At 40.4% G+C, this 19,507-nt stretch overlaps 1 protein-coding gene and 1 long non-coding RNA gene across 2 annotated transcripts in view; one reads left to right on the top strand and one right to left on the bottom strand.

Moving 5' to 3' along the window:
• LOC114667110 (protein AHNAK2) overlaps positions 1–19,507 on the top strand; it is a 93,644-nt gene that overhangs the window by 56,880 nt on the left and 17,257 nt on the right. Inside the window, exons 7-10 of the mRNA XM_051919751.1 lie at positions 369–3,050; positions 5,907–7,023; positions 8,452–8,762; positions 10,191–10,980. Of these exons, the coding sequence (XP_051775711.1) occupies positions 369–3,050; positions 5,907–7,023; positions 8,452–8,762; positions 10,191–10,980 (4,900 nt within the window). The remainder of the gene's footprint in view (positions 1–368; positions 3,051–5,906; positions 7,024–8,451; positions 8,763–10,190; positions 10,981–19,507) is intronic.
• LOC127526076 (uncharacterized) lies at positions 12,988–19,112 on the bottom strand. Its single transcript, XR_007933696.1, has 3 exons — positions 18,923–19,112; positions 17,416–17,495; positions 12,988–13,131 (listed from the first exon to the last, which is right to left on the bottom strand). It is a non-coding gene; the product is annotated as an uncharacterized LOC127526076 (long non-coding RNA).

Below are 19,507 nucleotides of genomic sequence, written 5' to 3'. Positions count from 1 at the left end.
CTTATAAAATGAAAATGTACAGTAAGCAGGACCAAAGTAGAGTCCTAGGGTAGTTATACCAGCTGCCTTGGAGCTCTCTATGTGTGTGTGGGGGGTCTTTGCATACATCATTTTCCTCCCACATCTCAAAGACATGCACATTAGATTAACGGAAAATCAGTAAAGTGATCCATTGAGTGAGACCATGATCACGTATAAAGTAATTTCTTTTTTTTTTCTATATGATGTTGGGATAGGTTTAACCTATTGCCTACCATAAAATGAAAAGAATTATTTTAAGAAAATAGGAGGAAGAAGCAAACAGAATGTTTATTTTGTTATTAAACATCATGAAATATTATGTAAAATTACATTTAATTTCATTTCAGAAGGAAGAAAACAAATACATTATATTTCAAGATGATGTAGATACAGCAACAGAAAGGGGAAGAGCAAGAAAACACAGGCAACAAGACAATAGAATTTCTTGGCCTAAATTCCCATCACTAACTAAGGGGAAAAAAATGCAGTTCAGAAGATCTCAAAGTACACCAGAAACAGATGAACATAAACAAACAGAAACAAGTCCAACCAACAGTGATGCTGAATCTTCGTGTAAGTCTGATGAACCTCTTCAATCAAAAAAAATGAAAGAGAAAAATAGATTATCAATTCAAGGAACAAGGACTCTGAAGAACAAAGTGGAAGAAGAACTGAGCATGGAATCTACAGTAAAGCCTTCAGAACATTTGAAAACAGAATCAAGATCTTCAAAGAAATACATATCCAAACAGCGTTCATTAAATGCCATGGACGGCATAAAGAGTGGAAAGTCAGAAATATATTCACCGGATGCCAATGAAAGACAACTTGCAAAAAGAGTGAGAAAAGAATATTCCACTTCAAATGTTATAGGCCCTGAAGTTGAAATCAGCCAAAGCAAAGAAAAACCTCTTAATCTGGATGATGCCTTCCAGATACAAGACAGCTCCATAAGTGTACAAACCATGGAAGCAGAGAACACCTTTGTAAAATGTGAACCACGAGAAAGAAGAACATCAAGACTTAGATCAGAGTTGAGAGTTACTATTAAAAGCACTGACAGAGAAGACGAACACTTTGAGGAAGAAACATCTCCTAAGTTCATAATAGTAGAAAGTATGCCAAACGTGCTAGGTCAGACACTGAAGTATGATGTTTGGTCGACACAAGATGGTACTCAGGGATCTGAGGAAGTTTTTCAAAAAGATGCAGAAGTTCCACATATTGTATCCTGTGCAAATGTAAAGAGTCGTCAGCTGGACGTTGAAATAAACACACAGAAAAGAGACGTGTATACATCTAGACTTAAATTTGATATAATACAACCTAATAGTGATATCAAAGATGAAAAAATAGGAGATTACACAAATATTGATGCAATCAATAGAGACAAAGGTAAAAATGAACAAAACAGAACAAGAATTCAACAAGGCGATATAGCCACAATCTCATATATACAAAAGACACACATAGCAGGTGAAGAAGAAATGATTAAAATGCATGACACACTTACAGACCCAACAAAAATGCCTAAACTGAAAATGAAGGAAAAGAAGCAGAGTGAGGACACATTATTACATGAAACAACTATTCATACCACTTCACATATCCAAAGAGGTGGAATGAAAGAAATGAAAGATTCATTAGAGACTGACAAAACTTCACCTTTACCTACTAAAGAAAAAATTGTATTTTCTGAAGCAAGGGAAGAGACCCACCGAGGTGCATTACCAGAAATAGGAAAGTTTAGAATACCCGAAGAAAAAACTCTTAAACTTGGTATTTCTGAAAAAAATTTTGAATCAAAGGGGCCAAAACAAATCCAACTGGAAAAACCCGAAGCCACTGCATATATAAAGACAGAAGCTAGAGAAATTTGCTGTGAGAGAACAGATACTGAATTTCCGAAAGCAAAGGCCACACTCAATGAAGCTGGAGGGAATGTTCAAACGTTATCAATGGATGACAGAGAAAATGAAAAGAAGAAAGGAAAATTCAAGATACCTCACTTTAAAATGCCTTCATTTGAAATAACAGAATCAACAGAAAAACTTCCAGCAGATGCAGTGGATACAAGTACAACAAAAGTAGACATTAAACTGCTGAAAAGAGATATGGAAAAGAAAGGTCCTGAAATCCAAAAAACTGAAAGCGAAAAGGATATCATGCTATCAAAACCTAAAAACATCATTTCAGTCAGTGACCATTCTGCTGAAGTTAAAGAACCAATGGAACCACTTGATGAAAAAAGTAATGAAAGAAAATTCAAATTGCCAAAAATCCTGGATATTGATATCCAAGGTCCCAAAATGAAGGGAAAAGACATAAAAAAGACTGTACATGAGCCAACAACTGAGACCAAAATCCCTCAGGCAAAAATAGAAGTCAAAAGTCCACATGTGCACGCTCAGACTCTTTCATTAGAAAATGAAGAAATAAGCAAGGAAAATGGAAAAATCAAGATGCCAGAAATTCATATGAAAAAATATGGCATTTCTTTATCTGAAGGTACAAGCAAACAGGGTAAAGGGGATGAGTCTACATCCAAAATAGATATCACATCTCCAAAAGTAGAACTTCACGTGAAGAAACCGCAGATCTCAACAGAAGGGAAAGCTGAAGTGAAGATGACTGCCCCGGAATTTTCATTATCTACAACAAAGCCTTCTGTTGACCTGGCAACAGAGGAGCTTGGCATTAAAGTACCAAGACCTGAAGGTGACATTAAACTTGACAGAGAACAAGTCCTAGAGGCGGAGATGCCAGATGTGGACGTTTCACTGCGTACCACTAAGGAAAAACAAATTGAGATGACATTGAAAGAAACGGACATCACCTTAACAAAACCTAAACTAAAACCTGGAACAATACAGGGAGATACTGAACAAGTAATCTTGGAAGATAAGGAAACAGATGGAAAACAAATAAAATTCAAAATGCCCCGGGTGAAAATGCCAACATTTGGAGTGTCAGTCTCGGCAGAGAAAGTGCCTAAACAAGAAATGCATGTGGCAGTGATCAAACCTGAGGTTTCATTACCAGCAGTAGACGTTGATGTTAAAGGTCCTCAAGTGACAACTGTTACAACTGGTCTTGATGTCAGTGGAGCAAGACCTGAAATCGATCTCGCCTCACAAACTATATCTATGGCAGCTCCACAAATAGATGTCCAACAACCATCAATAACGTCACGCCTCCAAAGCAAAGAACTACTACTAAAGGAACGCGAACAGCCAGAGCTAGTGGAGTCCATTCCAGGTATAAAAAGTTTTGATGTTACCGTTCCAGGGGTGGAAACAGACATTCATTTGCCAAAAATAGAGAAAACAAAGAAAGAAACCGGAGAAGAAATTGAAGCATCGTCAAAGGAAGACATTGAAAAGGAGAGGAAGAAAGGAAAATTCAGAATGCCTCATTTTAAAATGCCTTCATTTGGATCTTCACCATCACCAGAAAAACTTCCAAAAGATACAGTTGATTCTGGCTCAGCAAAAGTAGACATTACACTCCCAAAAGTGGATTTGGAAATTAAAGGTCCTAAAGTCCAAATGAGTGAAGATCAAGAGGCTTCAAGGCTGTCAAAACCTGAACAGGTACTCACTGTAACTATGCCGTCTGTTGAAGTTGAAGAGAGAGATGTTGATACTAAATTACCAGGAGAAACGTTAGAAGAAAAGGGAAAAGAAAGCAAATTCAAATTGCCACAAATCCCTGACTTTGATATCGCATTCCCTAAAATAAAGGGCTCAGACGTGAAATCGGCTGTGCATGAGCCAGGTACTGAGACAAAGCTTCCTGAGGCAGAAATCAAAGGCAAAGGTCTAGATGGGGAGCCTGAGAGTCTTTCTTCAGAAGATGCAGAATCGAAAATGGAAAAGGGAAAATTCAAGATGCCAGAAATGCAAATACGAACATTTGGCATGTCTTTCTCTAAAGGATCAAGCAAACAGGGTAAAGGGGATGAGGCTACATCCAAAACAGATGTCACATCTCCAAAAGTAGACCTTGACGTGAAGAGCCCGCAGATCTCAACAGAAGGTAAAGCTGAAGTGAAGATGACTGCCCCTGAAATTTCATTGTCAACAGCAAAGCCTTCTGTTGACCTGGCAACAGGGGACATCAGCATTAAAGTACCAAGACCTGAAGGTGACATTAAACTTGACAGAGAACAAGTCCTAGAGGCAGAGATGCCAGATGTGGACATTTCACTGCCTACCACTAAGGAAAAACAAATTGAGATGACATTGAAAGAAACGGACATCACCTTAACAAAACCTAAACTAAAACCTGGAACAATACAGGGGGATACTGAACAAGTAATCTTGGAAGACAAGGAAACAGATGGAAAACAAATAAAATTCAAGATGCCCCGGGTGAAAATGCCAACATTTGGAGTGTCAGTCTCGGCAGAGAAAGTGCCTAAACAAGAAATGCATGTGGGAGTGATCAAACCTGAGGTTTCATTACCAGCAGTAGACGTTGATGTTAAAGGTCCTCAAGTGACAACTGTTATAACTGGTCTTGATGTCAGTGGAGCAAGACCTGAAATCGATCTCGCCTCACAAACCATTTCTATGGCAGCTCCACAAATAGATGTCCAACAACCATCAATAACGACACACCTCCAAAGCAAAGAAGTACAACTAAAGGAACGCGAACAGCCAGAGCTAGTGGAGTCCATTCCAGGTATAAAAAGTTTTGATGTTACCGTTCCAGGGGTGGAAACGGACATTCATTTGCCAAAAATCGAGAAAACAAAGAAAGAAACCGGAGAAGAAATTGAAGCATCGTCAAAGGAAGACATTGAAAAGGAGAGGAAGAAAGGAAAATTCAGAATGCCTCATTTTAAAATGCCTTCATTTGGATCTTCACCATCACCAGAAAAACTTCCAAAAGATACAGTTGATTCTGGCTCAGCAAAAGTAGACATTACACTCCCAAAAGTGGATTTGGAAATTAAAGGTCCCAAAGTCCAAATGAGTGAAGATCAAGAGGCTTCAAGGCTGTCAAAACCTGAACAGGTACTCACTGTAACTATGCCGTCTGTTGAAGTTGAAGAGAGAGATGTTGATACTAAATTACCAGGAGAAACGTTAGAAGAAAAGGGAAAAGAAAGCAAATTCAAATTGCCACAAATCCCTGACTTTGATATCGCATTCCCTAAAATAAAGGCCACAGACGTGAAATCGGCTGTGCATGAGCCAGGTACTGAGATAAAGCTTCCTGAGGCAGAAATCGATGTCAAAGATCTGGATGGGGAGCCTGAGAGTCTTTCTTCAGAAGATGCTGAATCGAAAATGGAAAAGGGAAAATTCAAGATACCAGAAATTCATATGCCAAAATTTGGCATTTCATTCTCTAAAGGTTCAAGCAAACAGGGTAAAGGGGATGAGGCTACATCCAAAATAGATATCACATCTCCAAAAGTAGTACTTGACGTGGAGAAACCGGAGATCTCAACAGAAGGGAAAGCTGAAGTGAAGATGACTGCCCCGCAATTTTCATTATCTACAACAAAGCCTTCTGTTGACCTGGCAACAGAGGAGCTTGGCATTAAAGTACCAAGACCTGAAGGTGACATTAAACTAGACAGAGAACAAGTCCTAGAGGCGGAGATGCCAGATGTGGACGTTTCACTGCCTACCACTAAGGAAAAACAAATTGAGATGACATTGAAAGAAATGGACATCACCTTAACAAAACCTAAACTAAAACCTGGAACAATACAGGGAGATACTGAACAAGTAATCTTGGAAGATAAGGAAACAGATGGAAAACAGATAAAATTCAAGATGCCCCGGCTGAAAATGCCAACATTTGGAGTGTCAGTCTCGGCAGAGAAAGTGCCTAAACAAGAAATGCATGTGGGAGTGATCAAACCTGAGGTTTCATTACCAGCAGTAGATGTTGATGTTAAAGGTCCTCAAGTGACAACTGTTACAACTGGTCTTGATGTCAGTGGAGAAAGACCTGAAATCGATCTCGCCTCAAAAAATATTTCTGTGGCAGCTCCACAAATAGATGTCCAACTACCATCAATAATGACACGCCTCCAAAGCAAAGAAGGACAACTAAAGGAAAGCGAACAGCCAGAGCTTGTGGAGTCCATTCCAGGTATAAAAAGTTTTGATGTTACCGTTCCAGGTGTGGAAACAGACATTCATTTGCCAAAAATCGAGAAAACAAAGAAAGAAACCGGAGAAGAAATTGAAGCATCGTCAAAGGAAGACACTGAAAAGGAGAAGAAGAAAGGAAAATTCAGAATGCCTCATTTTAAAATGCCTTCATTTGGATCTTCAGCATCACCAGAAAAACTTCCAAAAGATACAGTTGATTCTGGCTCAGCAAAAGTAGACATTACACTCCCAAAAGTGGATTTGGAAATTAAAGGTCCCAAAGTCCAAATGAGTGAAGATCAAGAGGCTTCAAGGCTGTCAAAACCTGAACAGGTACTCACTGTAACTATGCCGTCTGTTGAAGTTGAAGAGAGAGATGTTGATACTAAATTACCAGGAGAAACGTTAGAAGAAAAGGGAAAAGAAAGCAAATTCAAATTGCCACAAATCCCTGACTTTGATATCGCATTCCCTAAAATAAAGGCCACAGACGTGAAATCGGCTGTGCATGAGCCGGGTACTGAGATAAAGCTTCCTGAGGCAGAAATCGATGTCAAAGATCTGGATGGGGAGCCTGAGAGTCTTTCTTCAGAAGATGCTGAATCGAAAATGGAAAAGGGAAAATTCAAGATACCAGAAATTCATATGCCAAAATTTGGCATTTCATTCTCTAAAGGTTCAAGCAAACAGGGTAAAGGGGATGAGGCTACATCCAAAATAGATATCACATCTCCAAAAGTAGAACTTGACGTGAAGAAACCGGAGATCTCAACAGAAGGGAAAGCTGAAGTGAAGATGACTGCCCCGGAATTTTCATTATCTACAACAAAGCCTTCTGTTGCCCTGGCAACAGAGGAGCTTGGCATTAAAGTACCAAGACCTGAAGGTGACATTAAACTTCACAGAGAACAAGTCCTAGAGGCGGAGATGCCAGATGTGGACGTTTCACTGCCTACCACTAAGGAAAAAAAAATTGAGATGACATTGAAAGAAACGGACATCACCTTAACAAAACCTAAACTAAAACCTGGAACAATACAGGGGGATACTGAACAAGTAATCTTGGAAGATAAGGAAACAGATGGAAAACAAATAAAATTCAAGATGCCCCGGCTGGAAATGCCAACATTTGGAGTGTCAGTCTCGGCAGAGAAAGTGCCTAAACAAGAAATGCATGTGGGAGTGATCAAACCTGAGGTTTCATTACCAGCAGTAGATGTTGATGTTAAAGGTCCTCAAGTGACAACTGTTACAACTGGTCTTGATGTCAGTGGAGAAAGACCTGAAATCGATCTCGCCTCAAAAAATATTTCTGTGGCAGCTCCACAAATAGATGTCCAACTACCATCAATAATGACACGCCTCCAAAGCAAAGAAGGACAACTAAAGGAAAGCGAACAGCCAGAGCTTGTGGAGTCCATTCCAGGTATAAAAAGTTTTGATGTTACCGTTCCAGGGGTGGAAACAGACATTCATTTGCCAAAAATCGAGAAAACAAAGAAAGAAACCGGAGAAGAAATTGAAGCATCGTCAAAGGAAGACACTGAAAAGGAGAAGAAGAAAGGAAAATTCAGAATGCCTCATTTCAAAATGCCTTCATTTGGATCTTCAGCATCACCAGAAAAACTTCCAAAAGATGCAGTTGATTCTGGCTCAGCAAAAGTAGACATTACACTTCCAAAAGTGGATTTGGAAATTAAAGGTCCCAAAGTCCAAATGAGTGAAGATCAAGAGGCTTCAAGGCTGTCAAAACCTGAACAGGTACTCACTGTAACTATGCCGTCTGCTGAAGTTAAAGAGAGAGATGTTGATACTAAATTACCAGGAGAAACGTTAGAAGAAAAGGGAAAAGAAAGCAAATTCAAATTGCCAAAAATCCCTGACTTTGATATCGCATTCCCTAAAATAAAGGGCCCAGACGTGAAATCGGCTGTGCATGAGCCAGGTACTGAGACAAAGCTTCCTGAGGCAGAAATCAAAGTCAAAGGTCTAGATGGGGAGCCTGAGAGTCTTTCTTCAGAAGATGCAGAATCGAAAATGGAAAAGGGAAAATTCAAGATGCCAGAAATGCAAATACGAACATTTGGCATGTCTTTCTCTAAAGGATCAAGCAAACAGGGTAAAGGGGATGAGTCTACATCCAAAACAGATGCCACATCTCCAAAAGTAGACCTTGACGTGAAGAGCCCGCAGATCTCAACAGAAGGTAAATCTGAAGTGAAGGTGACTGCCCCTGAAATTTCATTGTCAATAACAAAGCCTTCTGTTGACCTGGCAACAGGGGACATCAGCATTAAAGTACCAAGACCTGAAGGTGACATTAAACTTGACAGAGAACAAGTCCTAGAGGCAGAGATGCCAGATGTGGACATTTCACTGCCTATCACTAAGGAAAAACAAATTGCGATGACATTGAAAGAAACGGACATCACCTTAACAAAACCTAAACTAAAACCTGGAACAATACAGGGGGATACTGAACAAGTAATCTTGGAAGATAAGGAAACAGATGGAAAACAAATAAAATTCAAGATGCCCCGGGTGAAAATGCCAACATTTGGAGTGTCAGTCTCGGCAGAGAAAGTGCCTAAACAAGAAATGCATGTGGGAGTGATCAAACCTGAGGTTTCATTACCAGCAGTAGACGTTGATGTTAAAGGTCCTCAAGTGACAACTGTTACAAGTGGTCTTGATGTCAGTGGAGAAAGACCTGAAATCGATCTCGCCTCAAAAAATATTTCTGTGGCAGCTCCACCAATAGATGTCCAACTACCATCAATAATGACACGCCTCCAAAGCAAAGAAGGACAACTAAAGGAAAGCGAACAGCCAGAGCTTGTGGAGTCCATTCCAGGTATAAAAAGTTTTGATGTTACCGTTCCAGGGGTGGAAACAGACATTCATTTGCCAAAAATCGAGAAAACAAAGAAAGAAACCGGAGAAGAAATTGAAGCATCGTCAAAGGAAGACACTGAAAAGGAGAAGAAGAAAGGAAAATTCAGAATGCCTCATTTTAAAATGCCTTCATTTGGATCTTCAGCATCACCAGAAAAACTTCCAAAAGATACAGTTGATTCTGGCTCAGCAAAAGTAGACATTACACTCCCAAAAGTGGATTTGGAAATTAAAGGTCCCAAAGTCCAAATGAGTGAAGATCAAGAGGCTTCAAGGCTGTCAAAACCTGAACAGGTACTCACTGTAACTATGCCGTCTGTTGAAGTTGAAGAGAGAGATGTTGATACTAAATTACCAGGAGAAACGTTAGAAGAAAAGGGAAAAGAAAGCAAATTCAAATTGCCAAAAATCCCTGACTTTGATATCGCATTCCCTAAAATAAAGGCCACAGACATGAAATCGGCTGTGCATGAGCCAGGTACTGAGATAAAGCTTCCTGAGGCAGAAATCGATGTCAAAGATCTGGATGGGGAGCCTGAGAGTCTTTCTTCAGAAGATGCTGAATCGAAAATGGAAAAGGGAAAATTCAAGATACCAGAAATTCATATGCCAAAATTTGGCATTTCATTCTCTAAAGGTTCAAGCAAACAGGGTAAAGGGGATGAGGCTACATCCAAAATAGATATCACATCTCCAAAAGTAGAACTTGACGTGAAGAAACCGGAGATCTCAACAGAAGGGAAAGCTGAAGTGAAGATGACTGCCCCGGAATTTTCATTATCTACAACAAAGCCTTCTGTTGCCCTGGCAACAGAGGAGCTTGGCATTAAAGTACCAAGACCTGAAGGTGACATTAAACTTCACAGAGAACAAGTCCTAGAGGCGGAGATGCCAGATGTGGACGTTTCACTGCCTACCACTAAGGAAAAACAAATTGAGATGACATTGAAAGAAACGGACATCACCTTAACAAAACCTAAACTAAAACCTGGAACAATACAGGGGGATACTGAACAAGTAATCTTGGAAGATAAGGAAACAGATGGAAAACAAATAAAATTCAAGATGCCCCGGCTGAAAATGCCAACATTTGGAGTGTCAGTCTCGGCAGAGAAAGTGCCTAAACAAGAAATGCATGTGGGAGTGATCAAACCTGAGGTTTCATTACCAGCAGTAGATGTTGATGTTAAAGGTCCTCAAGTGACAACTGTTACAACTGGTCTTGATGTCAGTGGAGAAAGACCTGAAATCGATCTCGCCTCAAAAAATATTTCTGTGGCAGCTCCACAAATAGATGTCCAACTACCATCAATAATGACACGCCTCCAAAGCAAAGAAGGACAACTAAAGGAAAGCGAACAGCCAGAGCTTGTGGAGTCCATTCCAGGTATAAAAAGTTTTGATGTTACCGTTCCAGGGGTGGAAACAGACATTCATTTGCCAAAAATCGAGAAAACAAAGAAAGAAACCGGAGAAGAAATTGAAGCATCGTCAAAGGAAGACACTGAAAAGGAGAAGAAGAAAGGAAAATTCAGAATGCCTCATTTCAAAATGCCTTCATTTGGATCTTCAGCATCACCAGAAAAACTTCCAAAAGATGCAGTTGATTCTGGCTCAGCAAAAGTAGACATTACACTTCCAAAAGTGGATTTGGAAATTAAAGGTCCCAAAGTCCAAATGAGTGAAGATCAAGAGGCTTCAAGGCTGTCAAAACCTGAACAGGTACTCACTGTAACTATGCCGTCTGCTGAAGTTAAAGAGAGAGATGTTGATACTAAATTACCAGGAGAAACGTTAGAAGAAAAGGGAAAAGAAAGCAAATTCAAATTGCCAAAAATCCCTGACTTTGATATCGCATTCCCTAAAATAAAGGGCCCAGACGTGAAATCGGCTGTGCATGAGCCAGGTACTGAGACAAAGCTTCCTGAGGCAGAAATCAAAGTCAAAGGTCTAGATGGGGAGCCTGAGAGTCTTTCTTCAGAAGATGCAGAATCGAAAATGGAAAAGGGAAAATTCAAGATGCCAGAAATGCAAATACGAACATTTGGCATGTCTTTCTCTAAAGGATCAAGCAAACAGGGTAAAGGGGATGAGTCTACATCCAAAACAGATGCCACATCTCCAAAAGTAGACCTTGACGTGAAGAGCCCGCAGATCTCAACAGAAGGTAAATCTGAAGTGAAGGTGACTGCCCCTGAAATTTCATTGTCAATAACAAAGCCTTCTGTTGACCTGGCAACAGGGGACATCAGCATTAAAGTACCAAGACCTGAAGGTGACATTAAACTTGACAGAGAACAAGTCCTAGAGGCAGAGATGCCAGATGTGGACATTTCACTGCCTATCACTAAGGAAAAACAAATTGCGATGACATTGAAAGAAACGGACATCACCTTAACAAAACCTAAACTAAAACCTGGAACAATACAGGGGGATACTGAACAAGTAATCTTGGAAGATAAGGAAACAGATGGAAAACAAATAAAATTCAAGATGCCCCGGGTGAAAATGCCAACATTTGGAGTGTCAGTCTCGGCAGAGAAAGTGCCTAAACAAGAAATGCATGTGGGAGTGATCAAACCTGAGGTTTCATTACCAGCAGTAGACGTTGATGTTAAAGGTCCTCAAGTGACAACTGTTACAACTGGTCTTGATGTCAGTGGAGCAAGACCTGAAATCGATCTCACCTCACAAACCATTTCTATGGCAGCTCCACAAATAGATGTCCAACAACCATCAATAACGACACACCTCCAAAGCAAAGAAGTACAACTAAAGGAACGCGAACAGCCAGAGCTAGTGGAGTCCATTCCAGGTATAAAAAGTTTTGATGTTACCGTTCCAGGGGTGGAAACAGACATTCATTTGCCAAAAATCGAGAAAACAAAGAAAGAAACCGGTGAAGAAATTGAAGCATCGTCAAAGGAAGACATTGAAAAGGAGAGGAAGAAAGGAAAATTCAGAATGCCTCATTTTAAAATGCCTTCATTTGGATCTTCACCATCACCAGAAAAACTTCCAAAAGATACAGTTGATTCTGGCTCAGCAAAAGTAGACATTACACTCCCAAAAGTGGATTTGGAAATTAAAGGTCCCAAAGTCCAAATGAGTGAAGATCAAGAGGCTTCAAGGCTGTCAAAACCTGAACAGGTACTCACTGTAACTATGCCGTCTGTTGAAGTTGAAGAGAGAGATGTTGATACTAAATTACCAGGAGAAACGTTAGAAGAAAAGGGAAAAGAAAGCAAATTCAAATTGCCACAAATCCCTGACTTTGATATCGCATTCCCTAAAATAAAGGCCACAGACGTGAAATCGGCTGTGCATGAGCCAGGTACTGAGATAAAGCTTCCTGAGGCAGAAATCGATGTCAAAGATCTGGATGGGGAGCCTGAGAGTCTTTCTTCAGAAGATGCTGAATCGAAAATGGAAAAGGGAAAATTCAAGATACCAGAAATTCATATGCCAAAATTTGGCATTTCATTCTCTAAAGGTTCAAGCAAACAGGGTAAAGGGGATGAGGCTACATCCAAAATAGATATCACATCTCCAAAACTAGAACTTGACGTGAAGAAACCGCAGATCTCAACAGAAGGGAAAGCTGAAGTGAAGATGACTGCCCCGGAATTTTCATTATCTACAACAAAGCCTTCTGTTGACCTGGCAACAGAGGAGCTTGGCATTAAAGTACCAAGACCTGAAGGTGACATTAAACTTGACAGAGAACAAGTCCTAGAGGCGGAGATGCCAGATGTGGACGTTTCACTGCCTACCACTAAGGAAAAACAAATTGAGATGACATTGAAAGAAACGGACATCACCTTAACAAAACCTAAATTAAAACCTGGAACAATACAGGGAGATACTGAACAAGTAATCTTGGAAGATAAGGAAACAGATAGAAAACAAATAAAATTCAAGATGCCCCGGCTGAAAATGCCAACATTTGGAGTGTCAGTCTCGGCAGAGAAAGTGCCTAAACAAGAAATGCATGTGGGAGTGATCAAACCTGAGGTTTCATTACCAGCAGTAGACGTTGATGTTAAAGGTCCTCAAGTGACAACTGTTACAACTGGTCTTGATGTCAGTGGAGAAAGACCTGAAATCGATCTCGCCTCAAAAAATATTTCTGTGGCAGCTCCACCAATAGATGTCCAACTACCATCAATAATGACACGCCTCCAAAGCAAAGAAGGACAACTAAAGGAAAGCGAACAGCCAGAGCTTGTGGAGTCCATTCCAGGTATAAAAAGTTTTGATGTTACCGTTCCAGGGGTGGAAACAGACATTCATTTGCCAAAAATCGAGAAAACAAAGAAAGAAACCGGAGAAGAAATTGAAGCATCGTCAAAGGAAGACACTGAAAAGGAGAAGAAGAAAGGAAAATTCAGAATGCCTCATTTTAAAATGCCTTCATTTGGATCTTCAGCATCACCAGAAAAACTTCCAAAAGATACAGTTGATTCTGGCTCAGCAAAAGTAGACATTACACTCCCAAAAGTGGATTTGGAAATTAAAGGTCCCAAAGTCCAAATGAGTGAAGATCAAGAGGCTTCAAGGCTGTCAAAACCTGAACAGGTACTCACTGTAACTATGCCGTCTGTTGAAGTTGAAGAGAGAGATGTTGATACTAAATTACCAGGAGAAACGTTAGAAGAAAAGGGAAAAGAAAGCAAATTCAAATTGCCACAAATCCCTGACTTTGATATCGCATTCCCTAAAATAAAGGCCACAGACATGAAATCGGCTGTGCATGAGCCAGGTACTGAGATAAAGCTTCCTGAGGCAGAAATCGATGTCAAAGATCTGGATGGGGAGCCTGAGAGTCTTTCTTCAGAAGATGCTGAATCGAAAATGGAAAAGGGAAAATTCAAGATACCAGAAATTCATATGCCAAAATTTGGCATTTCATTCTCTAAAGGTTCAAGCAAACAGGGTAAAGGGGATGAGGCTACATCCAAAATAGATATCACATCTCCAAAAGTAGAACTTGACGTGAAGAAACCGGAGATCTCAACAGAAGGGAAAGCTGAAGTGAAGATGACTGCCCCGGAATTTTCATTATCTACAACAAAGCCTTCTGTTGCCCTGGCAACAGAGGAGCTTGGCATTAAAGTACCAAGACCTGAAGGTGACATTAAACTTCACAGAGAACAAGTCCTAGAGGCGGAGATGCCAGATGTGGACGTTTCACTGCCTACCACTAAGGAAAAACAAATTGAGATGACATTGAAAGAAACGGACATCACCTTAACAAAACCTAAACTAAAACCTGGAACAATACAGGGGGATACTGAACAAGTAATCTTGGAAGATAAGGAAACAGATGGAAAACAAATAAAATTCAAGATGCCCCGGCTGAAAATGCCAACATTTGGAGTGTCAGTCTCGGCAGAGAAAGTGCCTAAACAAGAAATGCATGTGGGAGTGATCAAACCTGAGGTTTCATTACCAGCAGTAGATGTTGATGTTAAAGGTCCTCAAGTGACAACTGTTACAACTGGTCTTGATGTCAGTGGAGAAAGACCTGAAATCGATCTCGCCTCAAAAAATATTTCTGTGGCAGCTCCACAAATAGATGTCCAACTACCATCAATAATGACACGCCTCCAAAGCAAAGAAGGACAACTAAAGGAAAGCGAACAGCCAGAGCTTGTGGAGTCCATTCCAGGTATAAAAAGTTTTGATGTTACCGTTCCAGGGGTGGAAACAGACATTCATTTGCCAAAAATCGAGAAAACAAAGAAAGAAACTGGAGAAGAAATTGAAGCATCGTCAAAGGAAGACACTGAAAAGGAGAAGAAGAAAGGAAAATTCAGAATGCCTCATTTCAAAATGCCTTCATTTGGATCTTCAGCATCACCAGAAAAACTTCCAAAAGATGCAGTTGATTCTGGCTCAGCAAAAGTAGACATTACACTTCCAAAAGTGGATTTGGAAATTAAAGGTCCCAAAGTCCAAATGAGTGAAGATCAAGAGGCTTCAAGGCTGTCAAAACCTGAACAGGTACTCACTGTAACTATGCCGTCTGCTGAAGTTAAAGAGAGAGATGTTGATACTAAATTACCAGGAGAAACGTTAGAAGAAAAGGGAAAAGAAAGCAAATTCAAATTGCCAAAAATCCCTGACTTTGATATCGCATTCCCTAAAATAAAGGGCCCAGACGTGAAATCGGCTGTGCATGAGCCAGGTACTGAGACAAAGCTTCCTGAGGCAGAAATCAAAGTCAAAGGTCTAGATGGGGAGCCTGAGAGTCTTTCTTCAGAAGATGCAGAATCGAAAATGGAAAAGGGAAAATTCAAGATGCCAGAAATGCAAATACGAACATTTGGCATGTCTTTCTCTAAAGGATCAAGCAAACAGGGTAAAGGGGATGAGTCTACATCCAAAACAGATGCCACATCTCCAAAAGTAGACCTTGACGTGAAGAGCCCGCAGATCTCAACAGAAGGTAAATCTGAAGTGAAGGTGACTGCCCCTGAAATTTCATTGTCAATAACAAAGCCTTCTGTTGACCTGGCAACAGGGGACATCAGCATTAAAGTACCAAGACCTGAAGGTGACATTAAACTTGACAGAGAACAAGTCCTAGAGGCAGAGATGCCAGATGTGGACATTTCACTGCCTATCACTAAGGAAAAACAAATTGCGATGACATTGAAAGAAACGGACATCACCTTAACAAAACCTAAACTAAAACCTGGAACAATACAGGGGGATACTGAACAAGTAATCTTGGAAGATAAGGAAACAGATGGAAAACAAATAAAATTCAAGATGCCCCGGGTGAAAATGCCAACATTTGGAGTGTCAGTCTCGGCAGAGAAAGTGCCTAAACAAGAAATGCATGTGGGAGTGATCAAACCTGAGGTTTCATTACCAGCAGTAGACGTTGATGTTAAAGGTCCTCAAGTGACAACTGTTACAAGTGGTCTTGATGTCAGTGGAGAAAGACCTGAAATCGATCTCGCCTCAAAAAATATTTCTGTGGCAGCTCCACCAATAGATGTCCAACTACCATCAATAATGACACGCCTCCAAAGCAAAGAAGGACAACTAAAGGAAAGCGAACAGCCAGAGCTTGTGGAGTCCATTCCAGGTATAAAAAGTTTTGATGTTACCGTTCCAGGGGTGGAAACAGACATTCATTTGCCAAAAATCGAGAAAACAAAGAAAGAAACCGGAGAAGAAATTGAAGCATCGTCAAAGGAAGACACTGAAAAGGAGAAGAAGAAAGGAAAATTCAGAATGCCTCATTTTAAAATGCCTTCATTTGGATCTTCAGCATCACCAGAAAAACTTCCAAAAGATACAGTTGATTCTGGCTCAGCAAAAGTAGACATTACACTCCCAAAAGTGGATTTGGAAATTAAAGGTCCCAAAGTCCAAATGAGTGAAGATCAAGAGGCTTCAAGGCTGTCAAAACCTGAACAGGTACTCACTGTAACTATGCCGTCTGTTGAAGTTGAAGAGAGAGATGTTGATACTAAATTACCAGGAGAAACGTTAGAAGAAAAGGGAAAAGAAAGCAAATTCAAATTGCCACAAATCCCTGACTTTGATATCGCATTCCCTAAAATAAAGGCCACAGACATGAAATCGGCTGTGCATGAGCCAGGTACTGAGATAAAGCTTCCTGAGGCAGAAATCGATGTCAAAGATCTGGATGGGGAGCCTGAGAGTCTTTCTTCAGAAGATGCTGAATCGAAAATGGAAAAGGGAAAATTCAAGATACCAGAAATTCATATGCCAAAATTTGGCATTTCATTCTCTAAAGGTTCAAGCAAACAGGGTAAAGGGGATGAGGCTACATCCAAAATAGATATCACATCTCCAAAAGTAGAACTTGACGTGAAGAAACCGGAGATCTCAACAGAAGGGAAAGCTGAAGTGAAGATGACTGCCCCGGAATTTTCATTATCTACAACAAAGCCTTCTGTTGCCCTGGCAACAGAGGAGCTTGGCATTAAAGTACCAAGACCTGAAGGTGACATTAAACTTCACAGAGAACAAGTCCTAGAGGCGGAGATGCCAGATGTGGACGTTTCACTGCCTACCACTAAGGAAAAACAAATTGAGATGACATTGAAAGAAACGGACATCACCTTAACAAAACCTAAACTAAAACCTGGAACAATACAGGGGGATACTGAACAAGTAATCTTGGAAGATAAGGAAACAGATGGAAAACAAATAAAATTCAAGATGCCCCGGCTGAAAATGCCAACATTTGGAGTGTCAGTCTCGGCAGAGAAAGTGCCTAAACAAGAAATGCATGTGGGAGTGATCAAACCTGAGGTTTCATTACCAGCAGTAGATGTTGATGTTAAAGGTCCTCAAGTGACAACTGTTACAACTGGTCTTGATGTCAGTGGAGAAAGACCTGAAATCGATCTCGCCTCAAAAAATATTTCTGTGGCAGCTCCACAAATAGATGTCCAACTACCATCAATAATGACACGCCTCCAAAGCAAAGAAGGACAACTAAAGGAAAGCGAACAGCCAGAGCTTGTGGAGTCCATTCCAGGTATAAAAAGTTTTGATGTTACCGTTCCAGGGGTGGAAACAGACATTCATTTGCCAAAATCGAGAAAACAAAGAAAGAAACCGGAGAAGAAATTGAAGCATCGTCAAAGGAAGACACTGAAAAGGAGAAGAAGAAAGGAAAATTCAGAATGCCTCATTTCAAAATGCCTTCATTTGGATCTTCAGCATCACCAGAAAAACTTCCAAAAGATGCAGTTGATTCTGGCTCAGCAAAAGTAGACATTACACTTCCAAAAGTGGATTTGGAAATTAAAGGTCCCAAAGTCCAAATGAGTGAAGATCAAGAGGCTTCAAGGCTGTCAAAACCTGAACAGGTACTCACTGTAACTATGCCGTCTGCTGAAGTTAAAGAGAGAGATGTTGATACTAAATTACCAGGAGAAACGTTAGAAGAAAAGGGAAAAGAAAGCAAATTCAAATTGCCAAAAATCCCTGACTTTGATATCGCATTCCCTAAAATAAAGGGCCCAGACGTGAAATCGGCTGTGCATGAGCCAGGTACTGAGACAAAGCTTCCTGAGGCAGAAATCAAAGTCAAAGGTCTAGATGGGGAGCCTGAGAGGCTTTCTTCAGAAGATGCAGAATCGAAAATGGAAAAGGGAAAATTCAAGATGCCAGAAATGCAAATACGAACATTTGGCATGTCTTTCTCTAAAGGATCAAGCAAACAGGGTAAAGGGGATGAGTCTACATCCAAAACAGATGCCACATCTCCAAAAGTAGACCTTGACGTGAAGAGCCCGCAGATCTCAACAGAAGGTAAATCTGAAGTGAAGGTGACTGCCCCTGAAATTTCATTGTCAATAACAAAGCCTTCTGTTGACCTGGCAACAGGGGACATCAGCATTAAAGTACCAAGACCTGAAGGTGACATTAAACTTGACAGAGAACAAGTCCTAGAGGCAGAGATGCCAGATGTGGACATTTCACTGCCTATCACTAAGGAAAAACAAATTGCGATGACATTGAAAGAAACGGACATCACCTTAACAAAACCTAAACTAAAACCTGGAACAATACAGGGGGATACTGAACAAGTAATCTTGGAAGATAAGGAAACAGATGGAAAACAAATAAAATTCAAGATGCCCCGGGTGAAAATGCCAACATTTGGAGTGTCAGTCTCGGCAGAGAAAGTGCCTAAACAAGAAATGCATGTGGGAGTGATCAAACCTGAGGTTTCATTACCAGCAGTAGACGTTGATGTTAAAGGTCCTCAAGTGACAACTGTTACAACTGGTCTTGATGTCAGTGGAGCAAGACCTGAAATCGATCTCACCTCACAAACCATTTCTATGGCAGCTCCACAAATAGATGTCCAACAACCATCAATAACGACACACCTCCAAAGCAAAGAAGTACAACTAAAGGAACGCGAACAGCCAGAGCTAGTGGAGTCCATTCCAGGTATAAAAAGTTTTGATGTTACCGTTCCAGGGGTGGAAACAGACATTCATTTGCCAAAAATCGAGAAAACAAAGAAAGAAACCGGTGAAGAAATTGAAGCATCGTCAAAGGAAGACATTGAAAAGGAGAGGAAGAAAGGAAAATTCAGAATGCCTCATTTTAAAATGCCTTCATTTGGATCTTCACCATCACCAGAAAAACTTCCAAAAGATACAGTTGATTCTGGCTCAGCAAAAGTAGACATTACACTCCCAAACGTGGATTTGGAAATTAAAGGTCCCAAAGTCCAAATGAGTGAAGATCAAGAGGCTTCAAGGCTGTCAAAACCTGAACAGGTACTCACTGTAACTATGCCGTCTGTTGAAGTTGAAGAGAGAGATGTTGATACTAAATTACCAGGAGAAACGTTAGAAGAAAAGGGAAAAGAAAGCAAATTCAAATTGCCACAAATCCCTGACTTTGATATCGCATTCCCTAAAATAAAGGCCACAGACGTGAAATCGGCTGTGCATGAGCCAGGT

This window comes from Erpetoichthys calabaricus, chromosome 16, assembly GCF_900747795.2.
Source record: "Erpetoichthys calabaricus chromosome 16, fErpCal1.3, whole genome shotgun sequence".
Taxonomy (NCBI): Eukaryota; Metazoa; Chordata; class Cladistia; order Polypteriformes; family Polypteridae; genus Erpetoichthys; species Erpetoichthys calabaricus.
The sequence above is the reverse complement of the archived record's forward strand: the minus strand, read 5'-3'. Positions and strand labels throughout refer to the sequence as shown.